We start from the raw sequence: 26,211 nt of genomic DNA on the forward strand, positions 1-26,211 counted from the left end.
TATCTGGGGGAGCATGTGCCCCTTCCCCCCACACACATTGCCTGTGCCCCTGCTCCCTTCAGGTGTTGCTTACATCCCTGGCCCCCCCACATATCGCCTGTTTTCTTTCTGCCTCCGATGTCACCTTTGACCCCCTACCCCCATAGACTTACCTGGAAGAAGCTGTGGGAGCTGCTCTCCCCCACACTGTCTGGCTGCCACATGCATGTAGTGCCCCCTGACTCCTCTCCCCAGCCCCAAGCAGCACCTTGTGGTTGGAACTCTGTCAGCCTACAAGGGGAAAGCAACTGTTTCCCAGGTTTTTCTCCTTTAAGAGGAAATTGTGTTTTGTCGTGTTTTTCTGTGGCAAATGGAAAACCTGAATCCCTGCTGATTACCTGGCCTGTAGCTTTCTGTGGCTTGAAAAATTGCAAGAGGTACATTAACATTTCCATGAACCTGCTCCCAGTCTCTTGTGTTCCAGTAGCTCTTCCTAATGAGTGACCAAAACAGTCGTCAGATTTTCTGTTCAGACCCAGAGCAGCATTGAGTAATATTACTAGGTATCTAAATTACAGTTGTACTATATCTGAGCTATACTTTATTTGCAACTATAGATCAGGTTCAAGAATTGAGTTTCATTAAAAGATTAAGATAATCAAATTGAGTACTTGAAAAATGACTTCTTAATTTGTTTAATTATGAGGAAGCTCTTAAAAAAACAAAAACAAAACAAAAAACCCCACCAAACCTGTTTTGTTTTGTTTTTTTTTTAAATAGGCTTTGTCAGAGCACCAGGCAACTATGGATTAGGTGTCATGTTCTGTTATAAAATATGGTGATAACGCAAGACCATTTGAGCAAAACTTGTATGGTTCCTTTATTTTATAGGCTCCCGTCTTCGTCAAGAGGATTTCCCACCTCGAATTGTTGAACACCCATCTGATCTCATTGTTTCAAAAGGAGAACCAGCAACTTTGAACTGTAAGGCCGAAGGAAGGCCAACCCCAACCATTGAATGGTATAAAGGGGGTGAAAGAGTGGAAACTGACAAAGATGATCCTCGCTCCCATCGGATGTTGCTGCCCAGCGGATCTTTATTTTTCTTACGTATAGTACATGGTCGCAAGAGTAGACCAGATGAAGGGGTCTATGTTTGTGTAGCAAGGAATTACCTTGGAGAAGCTGTGAGTCATAATGCATCTCTGGAAGTAGCAAGTAAGTAAAGTTTCTCACCTTTTATCAGTGGTTTTGCTGTTGTATATTACCGTAGACATGTTTAAGAGCAAAACCTTTGGCGCTTCCCAAGAATACTGCCTGAAAGACAGAGAATACATACCATTAAGTAGATGTACCATAAGATGCCTACCTATTATTTTAGGAAACTAATTATTTTGGCTAAATGAAAGCTTATTTTTCTGTGAGGTCCTGGATATTGTGTCTTTGGAACGCTGCATACTTGATTTAAAGATTATTGATCCTCTTTTTCACTATAGACCATATCAAATGCCGATCACTGCTAATAGTATTAGAACTAGGGTTTAGTTCAGCAGAGCACAGTTGCTAAATGGTGTGCATAAACATTGCAGAAAAATGATGAGCAGGAGTGGGTGTACAAAAAAAACTTGTCTTTCTCTAATTAGAGTATAGGTAGACAGCCCATATACTAACACTTGTCTAATAGTAGGTATATGTTCAAAGAGAGAGATTTTCATCCCCTTGTCTCTTTGGGCATGATTTTGAAACTGCTTTATTTGAGAGTCTTAAGACTTTCTGTTGAAAAATTTCAAATTTGGATACTTAAAATTATGCACCAGAAGGAACCTAAATGAGAGTCCTGATTTCCCCACCCTCCTTCCTACTGCCCACCCCTAGAAGGCTATGGAAATTATTGAAAGCAGTCTGGAGAGCCATATTTTTGGCCCTACTGTGTCTGTTTTCTGCTCGTATTTGATGTTGCATGCACGGCACTGCAAATGATGCTTTTGTTGCTGAAGGCTGTGATTTCTTGTTGTTATTGGTGCACTACAGTGATTATTATCTGAGTACTTTCTGAAGTACAAAGCATGCCCTGTGCTCATAAAGTCTTGATTTTTATAGTGTGCATAGATGATTTTGAAATGGATTAATCCATTGTGGGTGCCCATCTGAATTTCCCTCCTATGGAAAGATGAGAATTCAGCTCAGTACCTAATCCAAAACTCTTGAAATTGATTTAATATGCATTTGTTGTTTTTAGATCCTCGTGGAACTCTCTAGTAGCAATAGGTTGGAGTGCATTACCAAAGTTAAGATAATCCATTTTTAGTTTAATGCTACTACCTATTTATTATATAACACAGTTCATAAATTCTCCATATTTTTTAAGGATTTGGTTGTGGTGCAAAGGGGTGAGGCATTCAATTCACAATTTATTTCGTTGGCAACATATGTTGGAATAATATTTATTAACAATTTCTTAAAATGTACATCGTTCAAGAGTGCTGTATCTTGAATATTTAAAAATATACGTATTAGCCTCCCAGTTTCCCATGGAAAGGCAAGGAACTTGAGTTACGTTTAAATTGGTTGGTTCAGTGTGCCTTCTGCCAACTCACTTGTCTGTTTCTAAATGTGTTTGTGACCCCTGTCTCAAGTCAGCTTGATTAGATTACAATGAGAGTCTTAGTGACAGGGTCTGGATGTGTATGCAAAACATTAATACAACCACAAGGTTTTTCACATGTCTGAGCAATACTCAAAACCAGGATAAAAGACAAGTATCTTCTAACAGAGTTTCAAATGTTTGCCACAACAATAGTACAGTATTAAGTTGCTAACTCGATTGAAAATCACACTTGTATTGATGACTGTTCTCAGGGTTGTGAAATGTGAGTAAGGTTTGAAGGGATTTGATTATTTTTCAGGTTGAATCCTACACTCTTATGAGGAAAAAAATGCTGATATGTGTTAGCAAATAAGATTTATAGCAATGTATTGTAGTAACGCATGGCTTTAATTTTATACTGATAAATTTTGCATTAAAAGGATTTCAGCAGAAAAAGCAACGATGTGAAAATACAGAAAAGAGCAAAGCATTTCAAATAGCATTTAAAAGGTGAAGAACAAGATATGCTGTGAAACAAGGAAATAATTGAAGGCTACCAGAATAAATTTACATTAAATTTAACATCTGTGAAACATAGATATAATGCTATTATCATTATGAGCTACAGTTGGATTCATAGTGGCCAGAGAGAAAATATTGTTTTGATTAGCTTGTCAATGCCTCCCCTTTTATACACCACAGTATTACCATACACAATTGCTACTTTTAAAACCCTTACATTTAGGTTTAATCTTTGCATGTTTACACAATAAAATTGCCTTTATTTGGTATTCATTTAGGAAACACAAAAGATCATTTTGGAGTATTCATTTGGTTATATTTTAATGTTACACAGTCAGTTTAACAGGAAGACATTTAAAACTAAGGAACAAAAGCTTTTTATGCACTGTAACTGCTAGGTGTAACTGGAAACAGCTCAAATCTGAGGCAATAGTGTGCCATTTTTATGAAGGAATCGATTGCTATGTTTTGTTTTTCCATCACTTTTGCTGGTACTGACCTCAATTAGATTTAACTCTTTTAGCACCCAGTGAATTTGTACATTTGTCTTCAGATTAAGAAACAATTTAATTCCACATGTAATCAACACTAAAAACAAGTGATCAGATAAAATGCTGTCACATCTATGTTTTCAAAGTAGTCCAGTCAAGGGAATTTATTTTCTTTACAAGCACTTGGCCTGTTGTTTATTCTTTTCTTTGTATTATGATGCATTTAAGCTTTGGAGACTCTCCAGTTACAAAAAGAGTAAGCTAGGGTTAAATACAAACTTATAAGAGCTACAAAGCTAAATACAAACTTATAAAATGTGAAATGGTAAAATTATAGACATTTAAAGTACATTTAAAATGTGTGTTGCATTGAAACCACCCCAGGGGTTGAAATCCTTCGTGTATTCACAGAATAGATAAAACATGAGTTAACAGCAGTAAAGTGTTATTTATCCTCTCCTTTCCACTCCCCAGTGAGCCTACTGAAGGGGCTTAGACATGCCATTCAGTCTGAAGTATGCTGGCTCTTCAGTTGTCCTCCACTGAGGTGTGTCTCTTAGCTGGCAGTAGCCTTGTGGCCTACAATGAATGTCATTGATCCAGCACTAATAACCATTTGTTATCTTCAGTAAATTGAATCACGGAAGTGGTTATCCTCACTCCAATCTTTGCATCTCAGAATCCTTTAAAGTCAGTCCTTTAATGCAGCTGCTTGTCCTTGGCATTATTTGCACACGCACATGCACACGCACTAGGGTCTTTTTAAATCTGTTGGCTTTTTGGAAGTCATTTGGGACACTGAATTACAAAGCAGCTAAAATATGAATAAAGGAATATAGTTTTGTTTATTTATTTATTATATTTTCACTGATGGGCTTAATTTTTGTGTATGCCATTGTTCCTATAAACTTTCTGAGATGAAACCTTCTTGCATACCTTTAAACTTAACTCACAGAAGAATGAAACTTCTAACTAGTGAGGGTGATGAGATAATGAGACAAGAGTAACCAGTCCACCTTCAGAGATGTCAAACTGGCTGTTTGCCTCTTTCTTCTTGACTTTCTGAACTCCGTCTTTTGCTCACTGGAGACCTACTTAAATTAGCTCTATGTTTTGTTTTTGAGGAATGTAACTGGTTTCAGATTACAATTACCTACCAGTGACACATTCCCTGGTGGTGAAAGGTCCTAAAGAATGTGATAATGGGCATGTCCCTGTCAAAACTAAACTGGGTAATTTTCATTATAAATGTCAGTTTTTACAGGTACGAGTACAAAATTGATCACTGTTTGCTCCTCCACTAAGTGGTCTAGACAGGAATCTGGCCATCACCTAAACAACTTAGAAACAAAGATTGTTTGTCATTTGAGAGAGGCAAATGCTGATTTGAAGATGTGATAAAAATTATTGAGAGACGAGAAGTATACTGTAGCTGTTTTAAGCAGTTGAGTCTATGAAACTTCTCTGAGGACCAGATTCAGCTGATCTTTTGTTTGGCATGTGACATCTTGAAAATCTCCAGGAGAATAAAGATAGTTTCCAAACTGAGCAGCTTTTATCAGCCACTAAGGGTGTTAATAGTTTTATCAGTAAGCAAGGGTGGTAATACTGTACGGTTGACACCTTTTTGTTTGTTTCATTCTGAGGATGTTAAGGAAAATCAAATGAAGTGCTGGAATGTTCACTGGATTGATGCATCTTCATTTTCAAATGGTCTGTTTGCCATTAATGCTCCATGATAACTTGAATCCTCAAACTCTCTTAATCCTGTACAGATTTCCTTTTCAACATGTGGGTTTTTCAAATGTGTTCTTAAATTGAAGAAAATTATTTTTCGTGAAGGTAAATTAATTATTGTCTTTAACTAGATGCCATTTAGCATTGCACAACTGAGATTCTTCTATTGAGTAAACTGTTAAGTTTTGCTAACCCATTTGTTTTTAATTTATAGCCAGGTGAGAACCCGTATAGCAAGAATCCAAGTGATACCATGCCCTGATGGCTTTCTTGAGAATAATTCCATGGCATGGTTTTAACTTGAAGAATAACCAGAGGATTCCATATAATCTGTATTTTTAAAACACTCATGTTCTCCTTACAGCAATTACTTTGGAGGTGTTGCTTCAAAATGACTTTTTGCATACATATCTTTGATTGCTAAGAAGAAAAGTAGTAAACATAACTCTTTTGGATGTCCAGACATGAAGGTAGATGAGCCTCTGGGAGGTCATCTGATGAATATTCAATCTTAACAGATTTTGGATAGCAGCACTGCTTCAAATCTGTACCTGAAACTAATGAACACTTTGGATGAGACTTGCAGGCCATCTACCTGTTGCTTCCTACTGGTAAACTGGTGACTGACACATTAGCCCTTGTTGTTAATATAATGAGCAGGATAAATTAACTTTGGGGACAGTCTTGTTGCGCCTTCTTGCTCTCTAAATTACTGCAACATGAAGCAAAACTACATGGAATTTTATGGCATCATTATTTATTAACTGATCTTTAAGAAGGTTTTTTTACAAGGCAGCTCAAAATGCAACATTGCATTTTGAGCTGGGAAAGCTTCATAAGAAATCAGCACTGGTAACTTTTCCCATTTCCCCTCCTCCTCCTTCCCCCTCCCCCCCCAACAAACAACTCCCCCAATGTTTTATAAACTCAAGAGTAATGCCTTGGTGTTTCTGGTTTTTTTTGTTTGTTTGTTTCAATATTTACTTTAATGTTAGGGTTTATGCCTTAAGTTTGGTATCATATCTTCATGGTGAAGTTGGCTTTCTTTTTTGGTGCACCTGTGAAGATGAGTACAATTCCTTTAAATGTCTAATGGAAAACCATTAGGAAGCGAGTAAGAATGGTTCAAGACAGAAGCTTGACTGCAGATGGATTGTAACATCACTGCTGATTCTTATTTTCCTTCTTCTAGGAATGTTTCTAATTCAAGGTCAGAAAAGTTAACTTTCTGTAATTAATTCATTGTTGTTGCACGATATGATGTTCAACAAACAAAAAAAACCCCTTTCAAACCATTTTAATGAGAACATAAGAAGCACTATACTGGTCAGTCCAGTGGTCCATCTCTTGTATCCTGTCTCTGGCAATGGTAGGAGTAGATGCTTTTGAGGGAGAGCATTGAACCCAATATCTCTGGAGTGATATATCCTGTATTCATTACCTTCCCTGGCACCTAGATTTATTGATTTAGAGATGACAGAAGGAACGTCTCTAACTATTCTGTTCAACAGCTATTAATAGATCACTCATCCATGAATTTGTCTAGTTCCCTTTTGAACCTGGCTATGTTATTTGCCTCTATCACTTCCAGTGGCAATGCATTCCCCAAGTTAGCTGTGCATTGCATAAAAAGTATTTTCTCTTAGCTTCAAACCTATTTTCTTCTGATTTCAGTAGGTGCCCTCCAATTCTGTTGTTCTGGAACTTGGTGAATAACTGTTCCCTGGTCACTTTGTCCACACTCTTCATGATTTTCTATACCTCTGTCATATTATCCATTGGCCTTCTCCTTTCAAAACTTGAAGAGGCCTAGACTTTTTAAAATCTATTTTGGGATGGCATCTGCTCCATGCAGCTAATCATTTTTGTGTTCTCTGTACCTTTACTAATTCTGCTACATCCTTTCTGAGATGTGGGTATCAGAACTGCATTCAGTATTCAAGATGTGGGTACACCATGCCGGATTTATATAGTGGCATTATGGTGTTCTCTGTTTTGTTTTAAGTTCCCTTCTTAATGATGCCCAATATTTTACTGGCTTTTTTTGGCTGTCCCTGCACACTGAGCTTCTGTTTTTAGAGAGCGATCTCCAGTGAAAGACCCGTTTCCTGAGTAGTAACACCTAGTTCAGAAGCCAGCATTGTGTACATGTAATTGAAGTTGCTTTTCCCCGTGTGCATTATTTTGCATTTGTCAACATTGAAGTTTATCAGCTCTCCATCAGTTTGGGATTTGACTACCTGGAATACTTTGGTATCATCTACGAACATGGACAGTGTACCCCCCATTTCCAGATCATTGATGAAACTATTGAAGAAAATTGGGCCCAGCACAGATCACTGCAAGACCCCATATTGGACCTCTTTCCATCCTTGACCATTTAGCCCTACCCTTAGCTTCCTGTATTTTAACCAGCTCTCAATCCACAATTTTAGTTTTAGTTGCTTACTGTGTGCAGTGACCTAAATGGAAGGAGCACTTAATCAGATTCTGAATTGAAACAAACCTTAGCAAAGAGGGTTACAAAATGCATCTCAACACAATAATTTACCTGTGGGGAAGTGAAGCTGAGTTCAGATTGTTAAGAAGTCATTGCTGTAATGGGGCTGCTATTGTATAAAGATATATCCAGATGGATGCAGTTATTTAATATGATAATTTAATGGCAAAGTTGCATTTTATTTTAATCAAACATGCACTCTCTAAGTAAATTGCCTAAAACTTTATCTTTGTAACTAGAAGAATACATGAAAGCAACTTTACATTTACTGACACTGTTGACTTTGTGTCCATTATGGGCATTTCATAATCTCAGTAAATGATATCGTCTGGAGTATCTGAGGAAGATTGGAAGCTAATATCTAGCTAGGTTTCAAATATCAAGACCAGATATATGCCTGAAACAGAGACTGAATGTTTGGTGATCATGTCTGCAGTTTGAAAACAGTTACAGGGTGTAGATAATTTCAAGCTCATGATAGATCACAAGCCCAGTGGCATTATTGGTGAATAGAAAGACCTTAGACAGAGACAGTAAAGGCTTTTGAGGCTGGAGACTGCTCATACATTTGAGCTTTAAACATATTACACAATACGTGCTGTGTGAGTCATGAACTTCTCTTCATCTCCAGGGTTTAACTCAGGATTCTTCTGATATTGGGATTGGAAACGGAACTTGACGTTAAGACACGAGAATGGTACAAAATGGAAGAAAAAGTTAAATGGATCAATACCATACATATTAAAAATTTAAGTTTATTGCAGTTCAGTATCCACTTTTATATTCTACTTTGAGTAGTAGATTGTCCGGGCAAGTCAATTCTAAGAGAATTAAGTGAACACTGCAGAGGTGATTGCTGCTCATCTGTTCTGGGTGGAATTTTTTTAGTACAATAGAATAAAAAAAAATTGAAGACAGCATAATATCACTCAGATAGCAAATAATGTAAGGAGTTCCAAGAGAGAACACATTAAAGCAGTGGTTTTCAACCTTTTTTCATTTGCAGACCCCTAAAAAAATGCAAATGTAGGTGCGGACCTCTTTGAATTGTGTGTTTTGTTATACTTCGATTGATCATAGTTGTCTTTCATGGACTCCTTAGACCACAGATTGAAAACCACTGCATTAAAGATAAGCGAGCTGGAGTAGCTTTTTTTGGAACGCTCTCAGTGGAATACTTATTCCACAAGACACCTACATGCCAAGTCTTCCTAACGGTACCAGCAAGTTTTACTTGCATGACAAGGTGTGAGCAGGAAAGAATGGGTGACCAATTTGGCTACAGAGCTTTTTTTAATTTAAGCCACTTAAATGCAATGCAGCTTCCAACCTAATTTCAGAAACAGGATATTGTGCCAGCCTTCTTCTGATGAAAGAGGGGATAGGTAGAAGGAAATAGTTGGAGGAAGTCTTTTGTCTTTTTTTTTAACCTGGAGGTATTCCTCAAAGCAAGGCTAGAGAAAACAAATTGCTAGAGGTGAGTGGAACACTATTCTTGTTAAGTTTGGGTTTTTTAACCATTAATTTCTCTCAGGATGATCATGTCGATGTTCAACAACTTGACTTTGAAGAGACCTATGATATGCTTTAGAGAGGCATATCAATTTTAATTTGTTGCTAAATGATTTCCTGAGAAAAATTATAGGGTTCTGAGTTTCCCAGGAGTTAGAGGGACAGGGAGGATTGACTTCAAGATCTTACTTATATCACGCTCCCATAAACTGTATTATATCTATCTTCAATAAGTAGGAATATGGTACATTTTTTAGCTTCTGGCTCACAGTGTGCCAGCTGTGGGGAGTTTGGAGCTGGACTGGTGAAGCCAGTGGTTCTCACTTTTTTAGGCATCCTTCAGAGAATGCCAACTCTTAGCTTTAACTTCTTTGCTTTTTTTTTTTTTTGGTTTTTCCTTTTTTACTATTGTAAACTAATAAAGCAATTCTTGTGTTACAAAGAACTCAGAAGGAACACAAGTCAAAATGCTTTTAATACTATGGATCCCTATTTCAAATCTCTGTTCATTTTGTGAATTGTGTAGATGTTTGCATACCTAACAATGCTAATGGCACAGGGACAATGATGAACCAGACAAAGAAATGCAGCCCTCTGTTACTCACCCATTTGTTGCTGATATCATGATTCCTTTCACTCTTGTTTTCCAGTTTACTTTTAATTATCTTGGTTTTAGTGTAACCCTGAGGTGCAGACAGGTTGACCCACATTTAGGAAGAAAACTGTTATGCTAACACACTTTTTTTTTTTTGTTTGTCCAAGCAAAGATACCGATTCTGACAAATACTGTTTATAAGATTTATCTGCTTATTTTTATTTTCAAGTGATCATTCCCTTTGAATAAAACATTTGATTTGTCCTTACAACTGGCAGCAATCTGTTTTTATTATGTTTACAGTGTAACATTCCTGTTAGCAAAATCATACTGGTTATAAAGCTAGGTTTTCATCTTTGTGTTTGCGTAATGTTCAGATGACAGTCCCCTGATCTAACTTGGATCCAGTATATAAATTGATTTTAGTGGATTGCATTGAATTTGAAAGAAATTTAATTTAAAAACTGCACTGGCTTCTCTCCCAGTGGTGGTAGATACTTCTCTACGTCATCTGTTAAGCAGTGCATAGTCAGCATATGGTTGTTCCTCTCCTATTTAAACTGTTCTCTCCTGAGAGAGAGAAATTCCCCTCAGACCAGACAGACATCTGCTGACTCTCTCCTACCAGCAAAGCCACAGAAAAGATATCTTTCCTGTGATTAAAAGAAATTCATCTGGAGGCTTTTAGTTTTTGTTCAATTAATCAAAGATTAAACCCATGTGGACTCTAAAACTGAGTTCTTTTGTGCCTTCCCTCTATCACCACTGATTGGTAGGGAACTATAGTTTCATTTTTTTCGATTGATATTTAAACTTTTAACCACATAAATGTTTTAATTCATTGGGAGAAAAAAGTTTCATGCTACGCAGAAAATATGGTATAGAAAATGGTTTTACTGAGTATCCTTGTTGGCTCATAAGGCAATATAGTGTACAGTGCTGCATATTTTTATGGTCTGCATTTTTCAATAAAAATAAAGTCTGCTGGATATATTAACAAACTCTTTTATTCACAACTACTATTTGCTTATATAACTACTTCCAGATGCAAAAGGCCTCTTAATTACTTCAGTTTCTTTTGGTAAATATATTATGTAAAAGATGTTATTGTGCATTGCAAATGTTATTTAGAGTAAGATGTCTGTAGTTCTCATCTCAGTTCTTCATCCCTGTCTTGTGAAATCCTGCAGATGAAATGTTAAGCAGACTTTTTAATCCTGTAGGATTTCTTCCACCTTCAAGATTGAGTTAGGTTCCCCCCACAAAGTTTATTAAGAATGTGGATTGAAAATGTCGTGAGAGTAGGATGGCAGTAATTAAACAGATTCTCTGAATACTGGTCTGCTTTTAAATCTTTCATCTGACACAAATGATCCCCTGTAAAAGACCATTTATCTGAAGATAATGTGGTTGGCTCCAGTTTTATTAGTGGAATTAGTTCTTTGGTATAGTCTGTGGCATGGTTTTGAAACAGCAGAGGCTCTACTGATAATGTGACTTTTCCAATGTATTTGTACACAGCTGTGCTTTCTCCAGCAATGTTCTTTCTAATTATTCTGTGTTTGGCTCATTTGTTGATCGTTTTCTGCAGCAAAAAATAAAAAATAAAATCTGTATGGGACCCCATTCAATTTTTTCTAAGCAGTTAAGATGCACACTTCGGCATAAAGGGATGTCCTTAACTAAATGTCCAAGTCGGAGACAAAACTTGCATACTGTATGGAGAATATTTTATTAGACCTCTGTGTGCTTTCTGATTCCAAGGCAGTGTTCTGCATATTTTATTAACTTGTTACAGTTCAGTTTATATGCATGTTTATTAACCTGTCTTTCATGTTTGTTTTTTTTTTCATTTAAAACAATCATTAGTTTGTCCTGATTATTTAGTTTGACACACAAAAGAGAATTTTGGTGTCTTTATCCACATTATACTTGGCTCCAAACCTCAGATTTCACAGTAGAGCCTATGTGGTGTTTTCCTTTTTCCTATCTGGAGTATTTCAGTGGCCCCCTGGCAGGATTGTCCAGTACAAGAATTGTTTTGAAAGATTGCTGTGACACATGGTCACATTTTGTACTATTGATAAATTCTTTGTATTCATTTCTGGTCTTTTTGAGAAACTGGGTGATCGACAATTTAATCTTATTCCTGAATTAGAATCCTTATACTGAATTTGTTGCATAAGGGACACTCTGCTAAGCATGTCCTGTATGGCACCTAGAGTAACCGGTTTTCATAGATTCATAGATGTTAGGGTCGGAAGGGACCTCAATAGATCATCGAGTCTGACCCCCTGCATAAGCAGGAAAGAGTGCTGGGTCTAGATGACCCCAGCTAGATGCTCATCTAACCTCCTCTTGAAGACCCCCAGGGTAGGGGAGAGCACCACCTCCCTTGGGAGCCCGTTCCAGACCCTGACCACTCGAACTGTGAAGAAGTTCTTCCTAATGTCCAATCTAAATCTGCTCTTTGCTAGCTTGTGGCCATTATTTCTTGTAACCCCCGGGGGCGCCTTGGTGAATAAATACTCACCAATTCCCTTCTGTGCCCCCATGATGAACTTATAGGCAGCCACAAGGTCGCCTCTCAACCTTCTCTTGCGGAGGCTGAAAAGATCCAGTTTCTCTAGTCTCTCCTCGTAGGGCTTGGTCTGCAAGCCCTTAACCATACGAGTGGCCCTTCTCTGGACTCTCTCCAGGTTATCCGCATCCCTCTTGAATTGCGGCGCCCAGAATTGCACGCAGTACTCCAACTGCAGTCTGACCAGCGCCCGATAGAGGGGAAGTATCACCTCCTTGGACCTATTCGTCATGCATCTGCTGATGCACGATAAAGTGCCCATTGGCTTTTTTGATGGCTTCGTCACACTGCCGACTCATGTTCATCTTGGAGTCCACTAGGACTCCAAGATCCCTTTCCACTTCTGTGCCACCCAGCAGGTCATTCCCTAGGCTGTAGGTGTGCTGGACATTCTTCCTCCCTAGGTGCAGCACTTTGCATTTCTCCTTGTTGAACTGCATTCTGTTGTTTTCTGCCCACTTGTCCAACTTGTCCAGGTCTGCTTGCAGCTGTTCCCTGCCCTCCGGCGCGTCCACATCTCCCCATAGCTTTGTGTCGTCTGCAGACCCGGACAGAGCACGTCTCACTCCCTCGTCCAAGTCACCGATGAAGACATTAAAGAGCATCGGTCCAAGGACCGAGCCGTGCGGGACCCCACTGCCCACACCCTTCCAGGTCGAAACCGACCCTAATTAAAGTGTAGAGATGCTTTAGTAAAGAAACTGTTAAAACCACATTCAGGGCCTTTATATTCTGGATTACTTTTTACACACACCTTATTACACATTGCACTTTGAGCTGTTCAGATGTTGATCAGTGTTAGTAGTAGCTTGAGTAGAGCAATAATACCCTTAGTCTAGAAACCTTCTCTGACTGTCCTTCACCTGCACAACTGTGACTTGCCACTAGATGCCTGGTGTGCTAGTAGAGGTGGAACTAGGAGCTCTAGCTGTGAGTTGCCACTACAGGGCTGGTAAGCCAGGACAGGCTTCTATTCCTGCTCTACTGGTGGGGGTTGTGAGAGATTCTGGGGTACTGGAGGATGTCAGTTTGGGCAGCACATCCATGGGAAGTGGGGACACATTAATGGAACAGGAGCTGGGTAGTACAGATCAGAGATAAAGTTATGCCACTCCAGGGAAGGTTTAAGATGCATAACAAGTGCTTAAAACTACTTTAAGGTGTTAATGTGTGGACAACCCATGGGTTAAAAGCTGCAGGAGTTGCCTAAAATTAACTTATAACATGACCTTATTTTTCTATGTGTAACATATATAATCATTTTTGGTACTGAAGTAAATTAGAAAAGATGATCTAAAAGATTGAAATATTCTACTTACTGAAAAAGCTAGTATAGTATTTTGGTACCAGAAATGGAGTTTCTTTCAATACATGTCAACCTATATTTGATGGATGGCTTTGAAGAAATTACAGGAGAATAACACTCCATGGTCCCTTAGGTCAGTCAGTTTCTCCTGTTGCTGCTTTCCCAGAAGAAACCATGAGTGTACAGATGCTCAGGTTTATTCTCCCAGAGTTAAAATAGCTGCTGCAGGAGAAAAATAACCTGATAATAACTAGGGTTAAAGCATTCCCAGGAGAGTTTTTCTTGGAATAATGAACATCTGTACATATTCTCTTCTGAAAGAAGCCACAGCACAGTTCTCCAGCATCCCATAGTGCTTTTCTTCCTGTTCCCCCCCCCCCCCCCCGAATCTGAGACACGGTGTGTTGTTCACTGGACTCTGCTGCTTTAGCTAACCAGGGAACAGAACATGCCCACTTCACAATCCTCTCATGGTGATTCTGGGAGAGACGGGCAATCTGGGTCTGCCAGTCAGGACTGCCCTGTGCAATGCTTCCATTCTGTCTCTGGGTGGACTGAGGGAGCCAGCAGAGCAAGTGGAGATGTATGCACAGGTCTGCCTGCCTGCACAGCATCAGCACTGCAAGCTCTCTGCTCTTCAGAGGCTCAGCATTTGAATATCTGTTTAGGTATCTTAGGGTAATATTTTCTACCAGAAGATCCAACCTGGGAGAATTCTCACAGATTATTTGAGCATGCATATGCAGCCCTAGTCTTTGCATTTTCTTTTCATATTGCCAAAAAATATTCTTGTTGATCAAAGGTTGAACAGCCAGTTTCCAGCCATCCATTGCCTCCAGAGCATCTGAGTCGGTGTTTATACTATCCTGATTTGCACTTGTGTACTTTACTTGTGCCTCTGAGGTTCTTAAAGTACTTTCAAATCATTTACATATGCACTAGAGAAGTCTTATTACCTTACTTGTGTAAATAGAAAAAACTGTTCTCTAGTTCATATCAGAAATCTGGTCCAACTGGGAAGGCGACCCAGAAACCCATTTTTTTGTGATTGAGTACAAGAGCACACATCTATCTTATTTTCAAATACTTGAGAATTTAAAACATTGCATGACATTTCTAAAGCTAATTGGTGTTTATAAACACAGTCCTTTGCTATATCCACGGTGTTAATTTTATTTCTTTCGATCTAGATGATGTTTGGAAGTAAACTTTTTTTCTTCTAATTTTTTTTTCCTTGTATACATTTACTATTCTGTATGGCCCTAACCTCAAGGGCATCTCTGTCATATCCCACAAAATAGAGGTGCATTTTCAAAGCGGAAGAGATGCAAAGTAGCATTTTCCTGCACAGAAGATGCTTGGCAATTAACACAGAGGAAGAGCCAGATTTAATGGTGAAAATTTAATTTCCCTTTCTTCCTGTAATGGCTCCAGTGCTCTGGCCACAAGGCACAGAATCTAGCAAGCAACAACAATTATCCCTCAGCCACAGAAACAGGTTAATAAAAGATTCAACAGATTTTAAAATAGCATTAAGGTAGAAGGATTGATCAGAGGGGTGCATCATCCTTCATTACCAGTAGAATTTGCAGATGATGCAAAAAATTGGTGAAGAGATAAATAAAGATGGGGAAAGGTCAGTTATATTGACTGACCTGGATTGCTTGGTAAGCTATTTACTTGAATGACATGGATTTTGATACAAGCCAAATCCAAGGTTATATAGCTAGGGACAAAATAACTGGATTGGGGGCTGTATTCTGGAATGCATTAACACTAAAAAGCACCTGAGGTCGTGAGAGATGATGTAATGAACATAAGCTCTTAGTTTGATATTATAATGGAGAACAAGAATCCTAGCAACTAGGATCATCAGGGTAATACAAAGTAGATGTGGAAAGGTGATGTTAAACTATTAGACCATTGCTTAGAGCAGCGTATCTGCATTCTAAAAGGAATGTTGAAAAGGTAGAGAAGGCCCAGAGAAGACCTACACTTGCCTTACTCTGACAGATGTCAGAAGTTTAATCTATCTGGTATATCTCAGTGAAGGTTAAAATGTGACTTGTTTGCAGTCAACAAGTACATCAGGAAAAAATGGTTGATAGTAAAAGATCCAGTAGTTGGACTCTTTCACTAGTAAAACTTGGACAAGAAATCATGTACAAATTGATCATAGGGTGATTAAACACTGGAAAAACATGCTTAGGGATGTAGAGGCCTTTGCCTTGTTTGACCTATTTAAATCAAGACTTAGCTGTATTTCTAAAATTATATGCTATAGCTCAGAGAAGTTTGATACATAACTGAATGAGTGACTTTAATTTCAGGTGTAATGTAGGGTAGACTCAATGACCATAATATAGACCCTTTTAAAAATCTATTTTTAAGAGGAAACAGGTCAGCATCATGGTTTAGAATTTCCTTGCTCAAATTCTAACTACGGTCCCAACTTATTTGTCTTGCAAACATGGAAGTTACAGAGTTGCAGGCTGCAATAATTGATGTCTTGGCTTATATGCCTAGGCGTGGTAACTGCCAGACAAAAGAGGCAAAGAGTCTGGTAAGGTGTGGTCAGTTCAACAGACATGGTAACAGGGGGAGAATTCCATTTAATTTAATAAAATAAAAGGAACTCTTGTCTGTTCTGATGGATAGCCACGCAAACTACATAGCCACGAGTTATGACTTCTGTCTAAAGAAGTTGATCTACCCTAAGAAATTGTGTTGTTTTTTTGTTTTGTTGTTGGATCTTTGTGTCTCTAAAAGATATAAACTTACTGTGACCTTTGAGGGCAACAAAAACAAGATTTTGTTTGCTAAGTGTGTAATATAAAGCAGACACATAAACTTATACTAATCTTTTTATTTTTAAGTATTCTTAGTTTGTTAGGTGTTAGAAATTGGCTTTTGGCTGTGTATGAATGTTCATTTCTACTGGAAGAAATCTCTTCCAGTAGAAAAATAGCACAGGAGCTGGGCTGTACAGACATTCCCTTTGCCCCATGGCTAAAGAGCATCATGGGCAAGGTCTTTAGTCAGGGGCTACCTCTGCCCTTGGGGGAGTCCATTCACTGACAGTCTGCCCTCTCCCTTGTTTGGGAAGGGGACATGCTATCAAATGGCAGTCGGTAGCAGCTAAAAGCAGCAGCTGGCACAGATAGCTAGAGACTGTTCCCACCCTGAGGAATGTTCCTCCACCATCCTGCCAACCAGCTAATTGGCAGGTGGGGGCAGCCTTCTTGGTTCTCCCATCAAGGAGAGTAGCCCCTGCTCCTTCCACTTCTTTGGGTGAGCTGGAGGAGGGCAGGGAGGCAGGGGCATGGTAGACTGTTTCACCTTGCACTGCTTCAGGCCAGTTGGGTGCTGTGGCTTGGCAAGGAGAGATGGGAGCTGGGTCTGGCAAAGCCTCCGCATGCTCAGCTTCCAGACCCTCTAGCTTTTCTTTGTCATGCCTGCCACTCAGCTGAGCAACAAGGGTGGCATTTCAAAAGCTGGAAAGGCCATGAGCTGGGCATATGGAGGCTTTCTTCAGCTCATCTCTCCCTTGCCATCCTGCTGTCCAGTTGAGTGGCAGGGTGGTGATCTAAAGCCTGCAGCTGAAAGCAGGGTACCCAAGCCCTGCTCTCAGCAGCTGGCTTTTAAATATGTGTCCTGATGAGATGGATGAATGGCTGGGGGAAATGGTGGGAACCAGGAGTGTTGGGTTTGCGAGACTCCCCTGAAGCACCTGTACCCACTGCCAGATATAAAATGGTTGCTTTGCCACTCAGTTGGGTGGTAGGGATTGCAAGGGGAAGTGAGCAGGAGATGGCAGAGCCCCCTCCACTTCCTGAACTGGAGACTGCCTGGTTTGGGGATGGAGCAGGGAATGGTGGCTGCTGCTTTCCTCACCTCCAGTCATCTGAGAGGGGAGCAGCTCCTCCCCACACCTTCTCCAGATGGGTGACCTCATTCTGGGGAAGGCAGAAAGAGTTAAGTCAGGGGAAAGCATATAGGTGCCTAGTCTCCTGGGAGGAACTCTAACAGGAGTGATTTAACACTGGTTATTGCCAGATTACCTTTCTCCTAGAGTGGACATTAGATGTTGGGAGAAAAAACCTGAACATCTGTACGCTTTTGGCTTCAACTGGGAAACCAGTGATTCTTCAGGTAGAAATTGAATGCTTGTACGCGGCTTTTGTATAAACACATCATTGCACTAAATTCTCATGCAGTTTTGTAAAAAGTCTACACTGTTTTACACCCATAAGGTAAAACATTTTGCTGGTTCTGTCTCCATACCAACTTACATGGTGTGCTTGGAATTTAAATAAAGCAATGTTACGGTTTATTTCATTACTCTCGTTTACTCTTCAATTAGGAGCACAGTAAAATATGCCACAGGAGGAAGGAGTAAATATCCATGTTGCTTTTCGGAGCTCATTTTGTTTCCTAAGTAAAATTTTTGTTTGGAGGAGATGTATATTTATGCGTATGTTCTCACTAATTAAGAATCTGAGGGGCGCAGGAGAGAGAAATCCATTTGGAAACTTCAGATGCAAAAATTGACAGGAACCAGCAATCTTTCTGTACTGTTGAAATGTAGGCTCCCTAGGCCATATTTTATTGGCCATTAGAATGAATAGATGGCCCCTTTTCAGTTGATTTTTCCATTTTCACAAACTATTTCAAGTTCAAAAAATGGCATAATGGTATTAAATGGAGGATAGTATCCTGTTGCCTATTTACTTAGCATTATGTAGGCTAGAAAAGACTAATGCATCTCTAGTGTATATATGAAAACATTGTGGTTTTATCATACTTCAGTTGCTGTCTTTCGGTTTTGGGGTTTTTTTTGTGTTTTTGTGTGATTGGTTGGCATTTTGTAAATCCATTTACCACCAAACAGTGTGAAAAGATGCTGGTCGTATGTTAGTCTTGCATAGCAGGTTTATTTTAAATGCTCTTTGCCTTGCCTTTAATGTCAATTTAGTGCTGACCTAAAAATAGGATTATTCTCAATAATATACCAGAATAACTAGTATTTATGGATCTGTCTAAAAGAGAGAAAACCTTGCTGTCCATTATATAAGGCACATCCAAGGACAGGACAAAGATCCAGGATGACCTTGACAGGCTGGTCCTACAGACTGAATGCAATCAGATGAAGTTGAACGGGGACAAGTGCCTGGTCCTTCATCTGGGTAGGAAAAACTCTCACCATATGTATACAATGGGTGGTGGTCCACTGGCTGGCACTGCATCCAAAAGGGATCTGGGGGTAACAAGTGACCAGAGGATGACTATAAGCCACCAGTGTGGTGAAGTTGCCAACAGAGCAAATAAAACTCTGGTGTGCATCAGCAGATGTCGCTGACAGATCCAGAGAGGTGCTCCTTCCCCTTTGTTCGGCGTTGGTGAGGCCACAGCAGGAGTCCTGGATCCAGTTCTGGGCACTGCACTTCAAGGATGTAGACAAGCTCGAAAGGGTGCAAAGTAGGGTCACCTGCATGATCAAGAGCCTGGGGTTTAGGCCTTATGAAAGACTTTGGGACCTGGAAATATGAGTAAAAGAAGGGCGAGGGGTGACTTGATTGCCGCCTAGAAATATGTCAAGGGAGAACACCAGGATCTGGGAGAGCAACTTTTCAGAAAAGCACCCCCTGGGAGGACGAGGACCAATGGGCACAAGCTAGTCAAGGAAAAGTTTAGGCTAGACATATGGAAAAACTTATTTTCTGTACAAGTAACTAGAATCTGGAACACACTTCCAGCAGAGGTGGTGCAGTTGCCATCCCTGGCAGTGTTCAAGAGGAGGCTGGATAAGCACCTCATTGAGCTTGTTTGAGGCCAATAACCTCCTGCCCATGGCAGAAGACCGGATTTGATGATCTTACAAGTCCTTTCTGGTCCTTCTGAGTCTATGATTCTAGAAAGCTGTTTTTATGTGTATACTAACTTCTTTCTCAGTGAAAGAAAATGAAGACTTTTTTTTTTTTCTTGCTGACATCTTGTTGATTAAAAGTTTAGTATTATTAATTTACAGGAAGATATATTAAAAGTAATGATCAAACTCTGCTTATTTCCTTGCTTAATCACTGGAGTTTCTTTTTCTCTTCTTAAATTATGTAGAGAAATAGAAATTACTTCCTTTTAGGAGTATTACACTGGTTAAGATGCTTTCTTGAGGCATCTGGATTATTAGTGTCACTAATGCATGATACTTATTTCTGGCTGATTGGCTCTACTGTAGTTATATCTGAGAGTCTGGCTGATATCTAGCAAGCATATTCAAATGGTGTATTGCTAAGTGGAAAAAATGAATTCAGTAATCAAAAGGGTACTGGTGTTAACCTTTTAGTGCCCTGTTTGTCTGCCTCACTAATTTTCTCAGTAGTACTTACAATTTTTTGTTAATAATCCTGTCTTTTCAGCTGTAGCTATTTTGGAAGTTAGCTGATCTACATTTATGTTCTTCCATTAGTTCTCTAAACTATAGTTGGAAAACGTTGTATTATTTAAGTGTGTGTGTGGGTGGGAAACAGGTGTTTATGTTTGTTTAATAGTTGTGCAACATTTTTGTTTTAATTTATTCTGGTGTAGTCCAACTTCCTTATTTTTTCTACAAAAAGTATTTAGGGAACTTGTTTAAACTACTATTAAATTAACAGGCAAAAATGTCTACTTCTCTTCCTTTTTTAAATGATACTTTTAAAATATACTCGAGGAAATTTTATTTTAAAATGCTGTAGGTAATATTCTGTGGTGGTTTGTGAAAATTTCAAAGCAAATTCACTGTTCCTTTCTTTAAGTTATTTGTTGTTTTTGCCTTGAATATAGTAGAGCAGAGCAATTCCACTGACAACAGATACAATGGAAAACTTCAGACTTAGATCTCTGTTATTATGTTGTTGTTTATCTTGCAGCCTTGTTTTTTTGCAAGTATTATTTATTAGCAATGTCAAATAAAAGGTCTGTAACTAGCCTTTCCATAAAAATGCCTGTAATATGGAGTACAATTATGATTAGTAATAAATGTAAGGTTATCATACAGTGATCTGAAATCTAGGTACTGACATTTCCTGAAAGTTATATATAATTGTGCTTACAAACGAATTAATTCAAATATTAGAACACTAAAAAGAATTACGGGTGTCTTTTGAGTAGGTCATTGTTTTTCAAGCTGCTTTTTGAATTACTATTCCATGATTGTAAGTGAATTGGAAAAAAAAAAATACTTTGCATTTAGCAGCCAAGGACTTCATCGTCCTCCTAACCGAAGTTAGAATATGTGGGATGTGAACTCTGCGTCGATTTCTAGGCCAATTTCTCTTTCATATTTAACCTTTTTATAGTCACCCAGACATATCCATTTATGAGACCAGATTGCAGAGGGGTGCCCTGAGTCAGACCATGGCAATACAGTATTTGGGCCTGGGGAATTTTGTCAGGGGATTCCCAGGGCACACATCTCTAAGTGGGGAACCCAAGTTTCCCCCGTTTGCAGCGGTGCACCCTGATTTGTGGTGTAGGAGTGGAATACATGTACCCAGGAAATCCCCTTCTAGAAATTTGGAATTTGTGGGGTGTGCAGGATTAGGCCTCTAATGCCCTGAGAGTGCCTGCCTGGGGTGACTTGGGGGGTGGCTAGAGGGCTGCCCAGGGCATCTCCCTGCCTTAAAGCAAACAATTGAATGTTGCAAAGAAAGAAGCACAAGTTTATAACAGTTGTCACATTCCCAAATTTTGGTCCGTGGTGGCACAACAAGGGGCATATGTGTCTGTTTTCTTGGCCTTTATGGAAGCATAAAGGTGAAGTTTGTTTCTAGCCCTTTGCAGGCAGTCAAATGATAGGGGTGGCAATGTTGAGAAGTTCTGGGCTTGAATAGCAAGTTTCAGTGGTTGACAACAGTGAAATTAAACTCAGTCATAAAGTAAAAGAGAGGCACATGGAGCAAAAATGCCTGTGATGTAATCCTTGTAGGAAATTAGATTTGGTGTGTGTGGGAGGAGGGAAAGTCATTTGGTTCAAGGGTCCAGTACTCATTTGCTTGTTTTCTGGTAGTCTGGAGCAGGAACTAGAATTACTTTCTTTCTTCAGAAATAGAGATAGCAAATTTTCCTCATCTTGAGTAATGGTTTTATTTGTTTGTGTTAACAATGAAGGAGGACAGAGATATCCCCAACAGTGATGTAGAGACTGCTCTATGGAGTTTGTGTATTTTTATTTTTTCACTTATTGTCAAAGGGTCTACCTGTAGGCTTTGCATCCTTAAAGTCACTCTTCATTTCCCCCTCTGTTAACTTGGGAATTCTCCATATGCAGAATAATTGGGGTGTAATCTTAAACTGATATAGTTAAACCAGTACAAAAGGCTTCATGAGTCCTCTTATTTCAGTTTAGTTTAACTTGATTAGGAATACTGACATGTGTCCATGACTGATGTGAGTTTGGGAAGAATAAGGCATTAGTGAATTGTAGAGCAGCTCATCAAGACTGGACCAAACCTTACTGTGTGCCATTTGGTAAAATTCCCTAAAATTTGTATTGCATTGATTTGCAGGATGTGACAAACTTAACAAAAAATAGTCTTGTTTAGAGACCTAAGAAGCTGTAGGAGGTGTGATATGTTATAACTTCTTTGTCCTATGTCCTGTGTAATTGGGTTTTGGTGATCATATTATGTAGCTATGGATTAAGTATATAAACAAGGTATTTTTCATCATAGATTCATTGCAAAGTCATCCAACAAGCAGTTTAATCAATATAGTCTATTACCACTGTCGACAGGGTTAGTCTGTACCTGGATTTAGGCAGACCTGGAACAAAATGCATGAAGGGTGAAGTTACATTTATACCATACTAAATCTGTGGAATGTTATGCAGTGTTAAAAACAGAATATGTGGTGAGCAGTTGCATGTTAAGGGTTAATATATTTTTTTGCCTGCATAACTGTGATGTACTATTAGAGGGTTGGTGAGGAGGGGCGTGGCTAGGAGCTAGGATACCTGGGCTCTATCCCTTCCCTGGGGGAAGGGGAGGCAGGCTGGGAGTGGGATGCTAGAGGATTGCATATTGCTCACTTTATCTCTGCAGAATTACTTGAAGTTACCCTAAAACAAGCTAGGTAGCGTGGCTCAGAGTTAACCCTTGCCTGGAGTGGTATAACTTTTGAGCCGCTCATAAAGCACGAATTAATGCATGAATTAATGAGCTATAACATGTGGACACTCAGGTTTTAAGAGCTCTTAGTGTGGTCTAAGTGTAATGTGCAACTTCACCTTGGATCTAAACACTAAATTTTATAATTTAGTTTTGCTCAGACTACCCAACATCTTTGAAATGTTCTTTCTTAATTTCATAACGTGTCAGGATCTACATACACGCATGTCCATACTCCATTTTTGATATTTAGCATTGTTCTATGTTGCACATAGAGATAAACTATGATTTGTAACATTAAAAAAGAAAAAAATACCTCATAAGATACCATTGATTAAGTTAAAAAATATCACATAAATTATGATCCATCTAAAAAAGATTAATTCATTACTTTCTCTAAAAAGTAACAGAAACATGTCCTTGTCCTTGTTATATTAACAAGAATAGAACTCATTTGCACACAATTTTTATGTCAATATAGCTTTTCCTCAGCTTCACACATTTTAGTGTATGCAAGTAGAAGACTTTATGAAAAAGACTGCTCAAAATAAAGAATCAGCTCTATACCTCCAGTAGAAATAGGTGGCCTTCTAAAGAAATGGGGTCAGAATACTCCTGAGAGGTAGGGATCATATTGTAAATGAAATTCTTGCATTGTTTTACTTTGTGGACTTGTGGCCTTGAGGTAGTGACTTGACCTTTCCAGCTCAGTCTCCTTTTCAATAAAATGCTTATCCAAAGAATCCTGTCTCATATAAAGTAATGTTGATAAAGTACTTTTATGTACTTTACGATGGTAAAAGGGGCCATGTAAATGCTTTGCATTGTTTTACCCAGTTCAATAACTCTTGAGCTAAGTACAGACAGTCAAAAAGCCTGAGGCTGAATCAGTACGATCTTTGCAAGTTAGTCTAAGCTGCATAGATTAAACTGATAAAGAAATGAACAGACATTCATTTTTGATTCTGTAAATGTGGCCCCATGTCTGCAGTAGCCCAGGCCAGAAGCCAGGGGGTGCTAGAGTATGTCTGCCTGGTTGACTAGAGAAGATTGCTTGAGCCAAGGCTAGCTTGCCTACCCTGCATGGGTTGGGGAGGGGGTTGCAGGGGAGGTGCAAAGCCTCCTGGGATTCTGGGGGATTGTGAATTAACTTGAATCCGGAGGGGTTCTGGGACAGAAGTTTAATAAACCGATGTAACCTAAATCCGTTGTCGAATGCAACATCCATCCAGGTTTCTATTAAACTGGTTTTGGCCATTTTGAAAGCAGTTTATGTGCACTGAAATTCTGTTGCGTTACACATTTGAACCAGTTTCCAATCACTTACACCTTTTATGTGTAATTTCTGTCCCTAGCCTTGTAGAGCAACTTGGCTTGTATTTTCTATGAAAATGATTGACAGTGGTAATGTTTAACAAGTTTAAAATGCTACCTCCTCTGCTTCAGTTACAAATTAGTGTATTTTAAAAATGGACACTTTTGTGCCTTATTCTTCATGTTTAAGAACCTGAGGCCCTTTAAAAACTTGCTGAAATCAAGATCTAAATCTTTCTTCTATGATTATGTTCTTGATTAGAAGTCTTGACATAATTCCATGTATTTAGTCCTTTCTTAACTGAAAGAGGTGTACTGTCTAAATTTTCCAAACTGCAGTGAGTTGGTACCAATTATAGATCTTAGGAAAGAATTTTAATTTCTAGAATGAAGTTCCAATTTTAGTTCAACTTTGTAGGAGTCAAAGCCCTGAGAAATAGTGCAACAAAGATGGATGCACTTATTACATTATTATAGATTCAGTTAATATTGCCTTTTGTCTTGCACTCTTTCACTTATTGTTTAACAAGGTCTGTCACATGAAAAGTAGTTTTGGAGTTCCAAGAACTGTGAAGTAGTAATACTGAAATGGGTCTGAAGCAGACATAGGAATTAATTTGGAAACTTGTAGATGAGGAAATTGTAAAAGCAATGTGCACAATTTGTTCTTTGTTCCCAGAACTACAACAGAGTTTTTTGGTCAACTTACAAAACCACAGCAATTAGTTCAAAATGAAGTAATGCATTATTTTCTCATGAATAATTTCTTCAGGGTTCACTTTGATTTTATTTCTTTAGAAAGAATATTGGAATTTTGCTTGGTTGGAGATGCATATCAGTCATGAAACAAAACCAAACAGGTACAAAGAAAGTAAAACTCCAAAGCTGCAAGCATGTATCTCCTTCTTTTGAGTTAAGCCTATGTATAAGTGCTTGCACAAGATTCAAAGCAAAAGTAAATTTAATGGATTAGTATGTCTCCCAACAGAATAATGGCATTATCGAGACTAATTATCCAGAGAGAAATGTGGGGCAGGAGGGAAAAGAATAAGCCAGAGGGCTTGTGGTTCAGTGAGCTGGATGCTGCCCGGGGTGGGGGGAGGGTTGGGTTCCTAGTCCTTGCTTCCAGTAGGGTAGAAACTTTCCCTGTGCTGTTTACCCATTTTATATGATGAGTATGAGATGTACAATGCAGTAGACCAGCTTCAAGATGGTACTTAAGAGGTGGATCTGGGCTAATGGCTAGCCTATGGTGTGATAAAGAGAGAACTGTGTGGTGGGCAGTAAGAGAGATGTAGGTTCAATCCCCTGCTGGGTAAGAGGGGCTGAAACTGGGGCATCCCCTCTCGCTAGGCTACTGGGCAAAAATGTAAGACTGCATCCCTCCTCCCTTTCTTGTCTTTTATCAGCTATGTGCATAGGTTGATTTTTGTTTCCCTATGCCAATCTAATCTCAGACTGGAAGTGCCAAAAAACACTTACATGTCATAAGGTGAAATAAGACTTAGCTTTCAGAGCTGCAAGACACGGTGGTTTCTGTTTGCCCATGTGATCCATAGTTTGGGTTATGATGCTGTTATGAAGTGGTATAATTAACACGTTAATTTCTTGAGTACTCTCCACTTTGAGATATGAGATCTGTGATAATGTAAAACCTATGCTTACAAAGGCTTATGCCATACATCTCTGATTTAGTTGTCTATAAGGTGCAAATCTACCCTGACTTCTGTGTTAGCTCTTACCATACCTGAATTTAGAACTCATTACTTTGCTTATGGCATCACGTATGGCACCAATAATGTGCTAGGAATTTTTAAAAAAGGCAAATCAGAAAATAAATCCTTAAACATATACTTTTCTTAGAAAGGAAAAATCATTCTTCTAGTTTTTTTAGTTGCTTTCCAAGTACTATGTTTAAGTGAAAGTCCACAGTGAACTCAT

At 38.9% G+C, this 26,211-nt stretch overlaps 1 protein-coding gene across 6 annotated transcripts in view; it reads left to right on the forward strand.

The window, feature by feature from the left end:
* Positions 1-26,211, forward strand: part of ROBO1 (roundabout guidance receptor 1) — a 1,177,688-nt gene that overhangs the window by 787,512 nt on the left and 363,965 nt on the right. For all 6 annotated transcript variants that reach the window (XM_059720628.1, XM_059720629.1, XM_059720633.1 and 3 more), the window contains one exon: positions 871-1,197. In XM_059720628.1, the coding sequence (XP_059576611.1) occupies positions 871-1,197 (327 nt within the window). The remainder of the gene's footprint in view (positions 1-870; positions 1,198-26,211) is intronic.

Source organism: Alligator mississippiensis, chromosome 1, assembly GCF_030867095.1.
Source record: "Alligator mississippiensis isolate rAllMis1 chromosome 1, rAllMis1, whole genome shotgun sequence".
In the NCBI taxonomy this organism is placed as follows: Eukaryota; Metazoa; Chordata; order Crocodylia; family Alligatoridae; genus Alligator; species Alligator mississippiensis.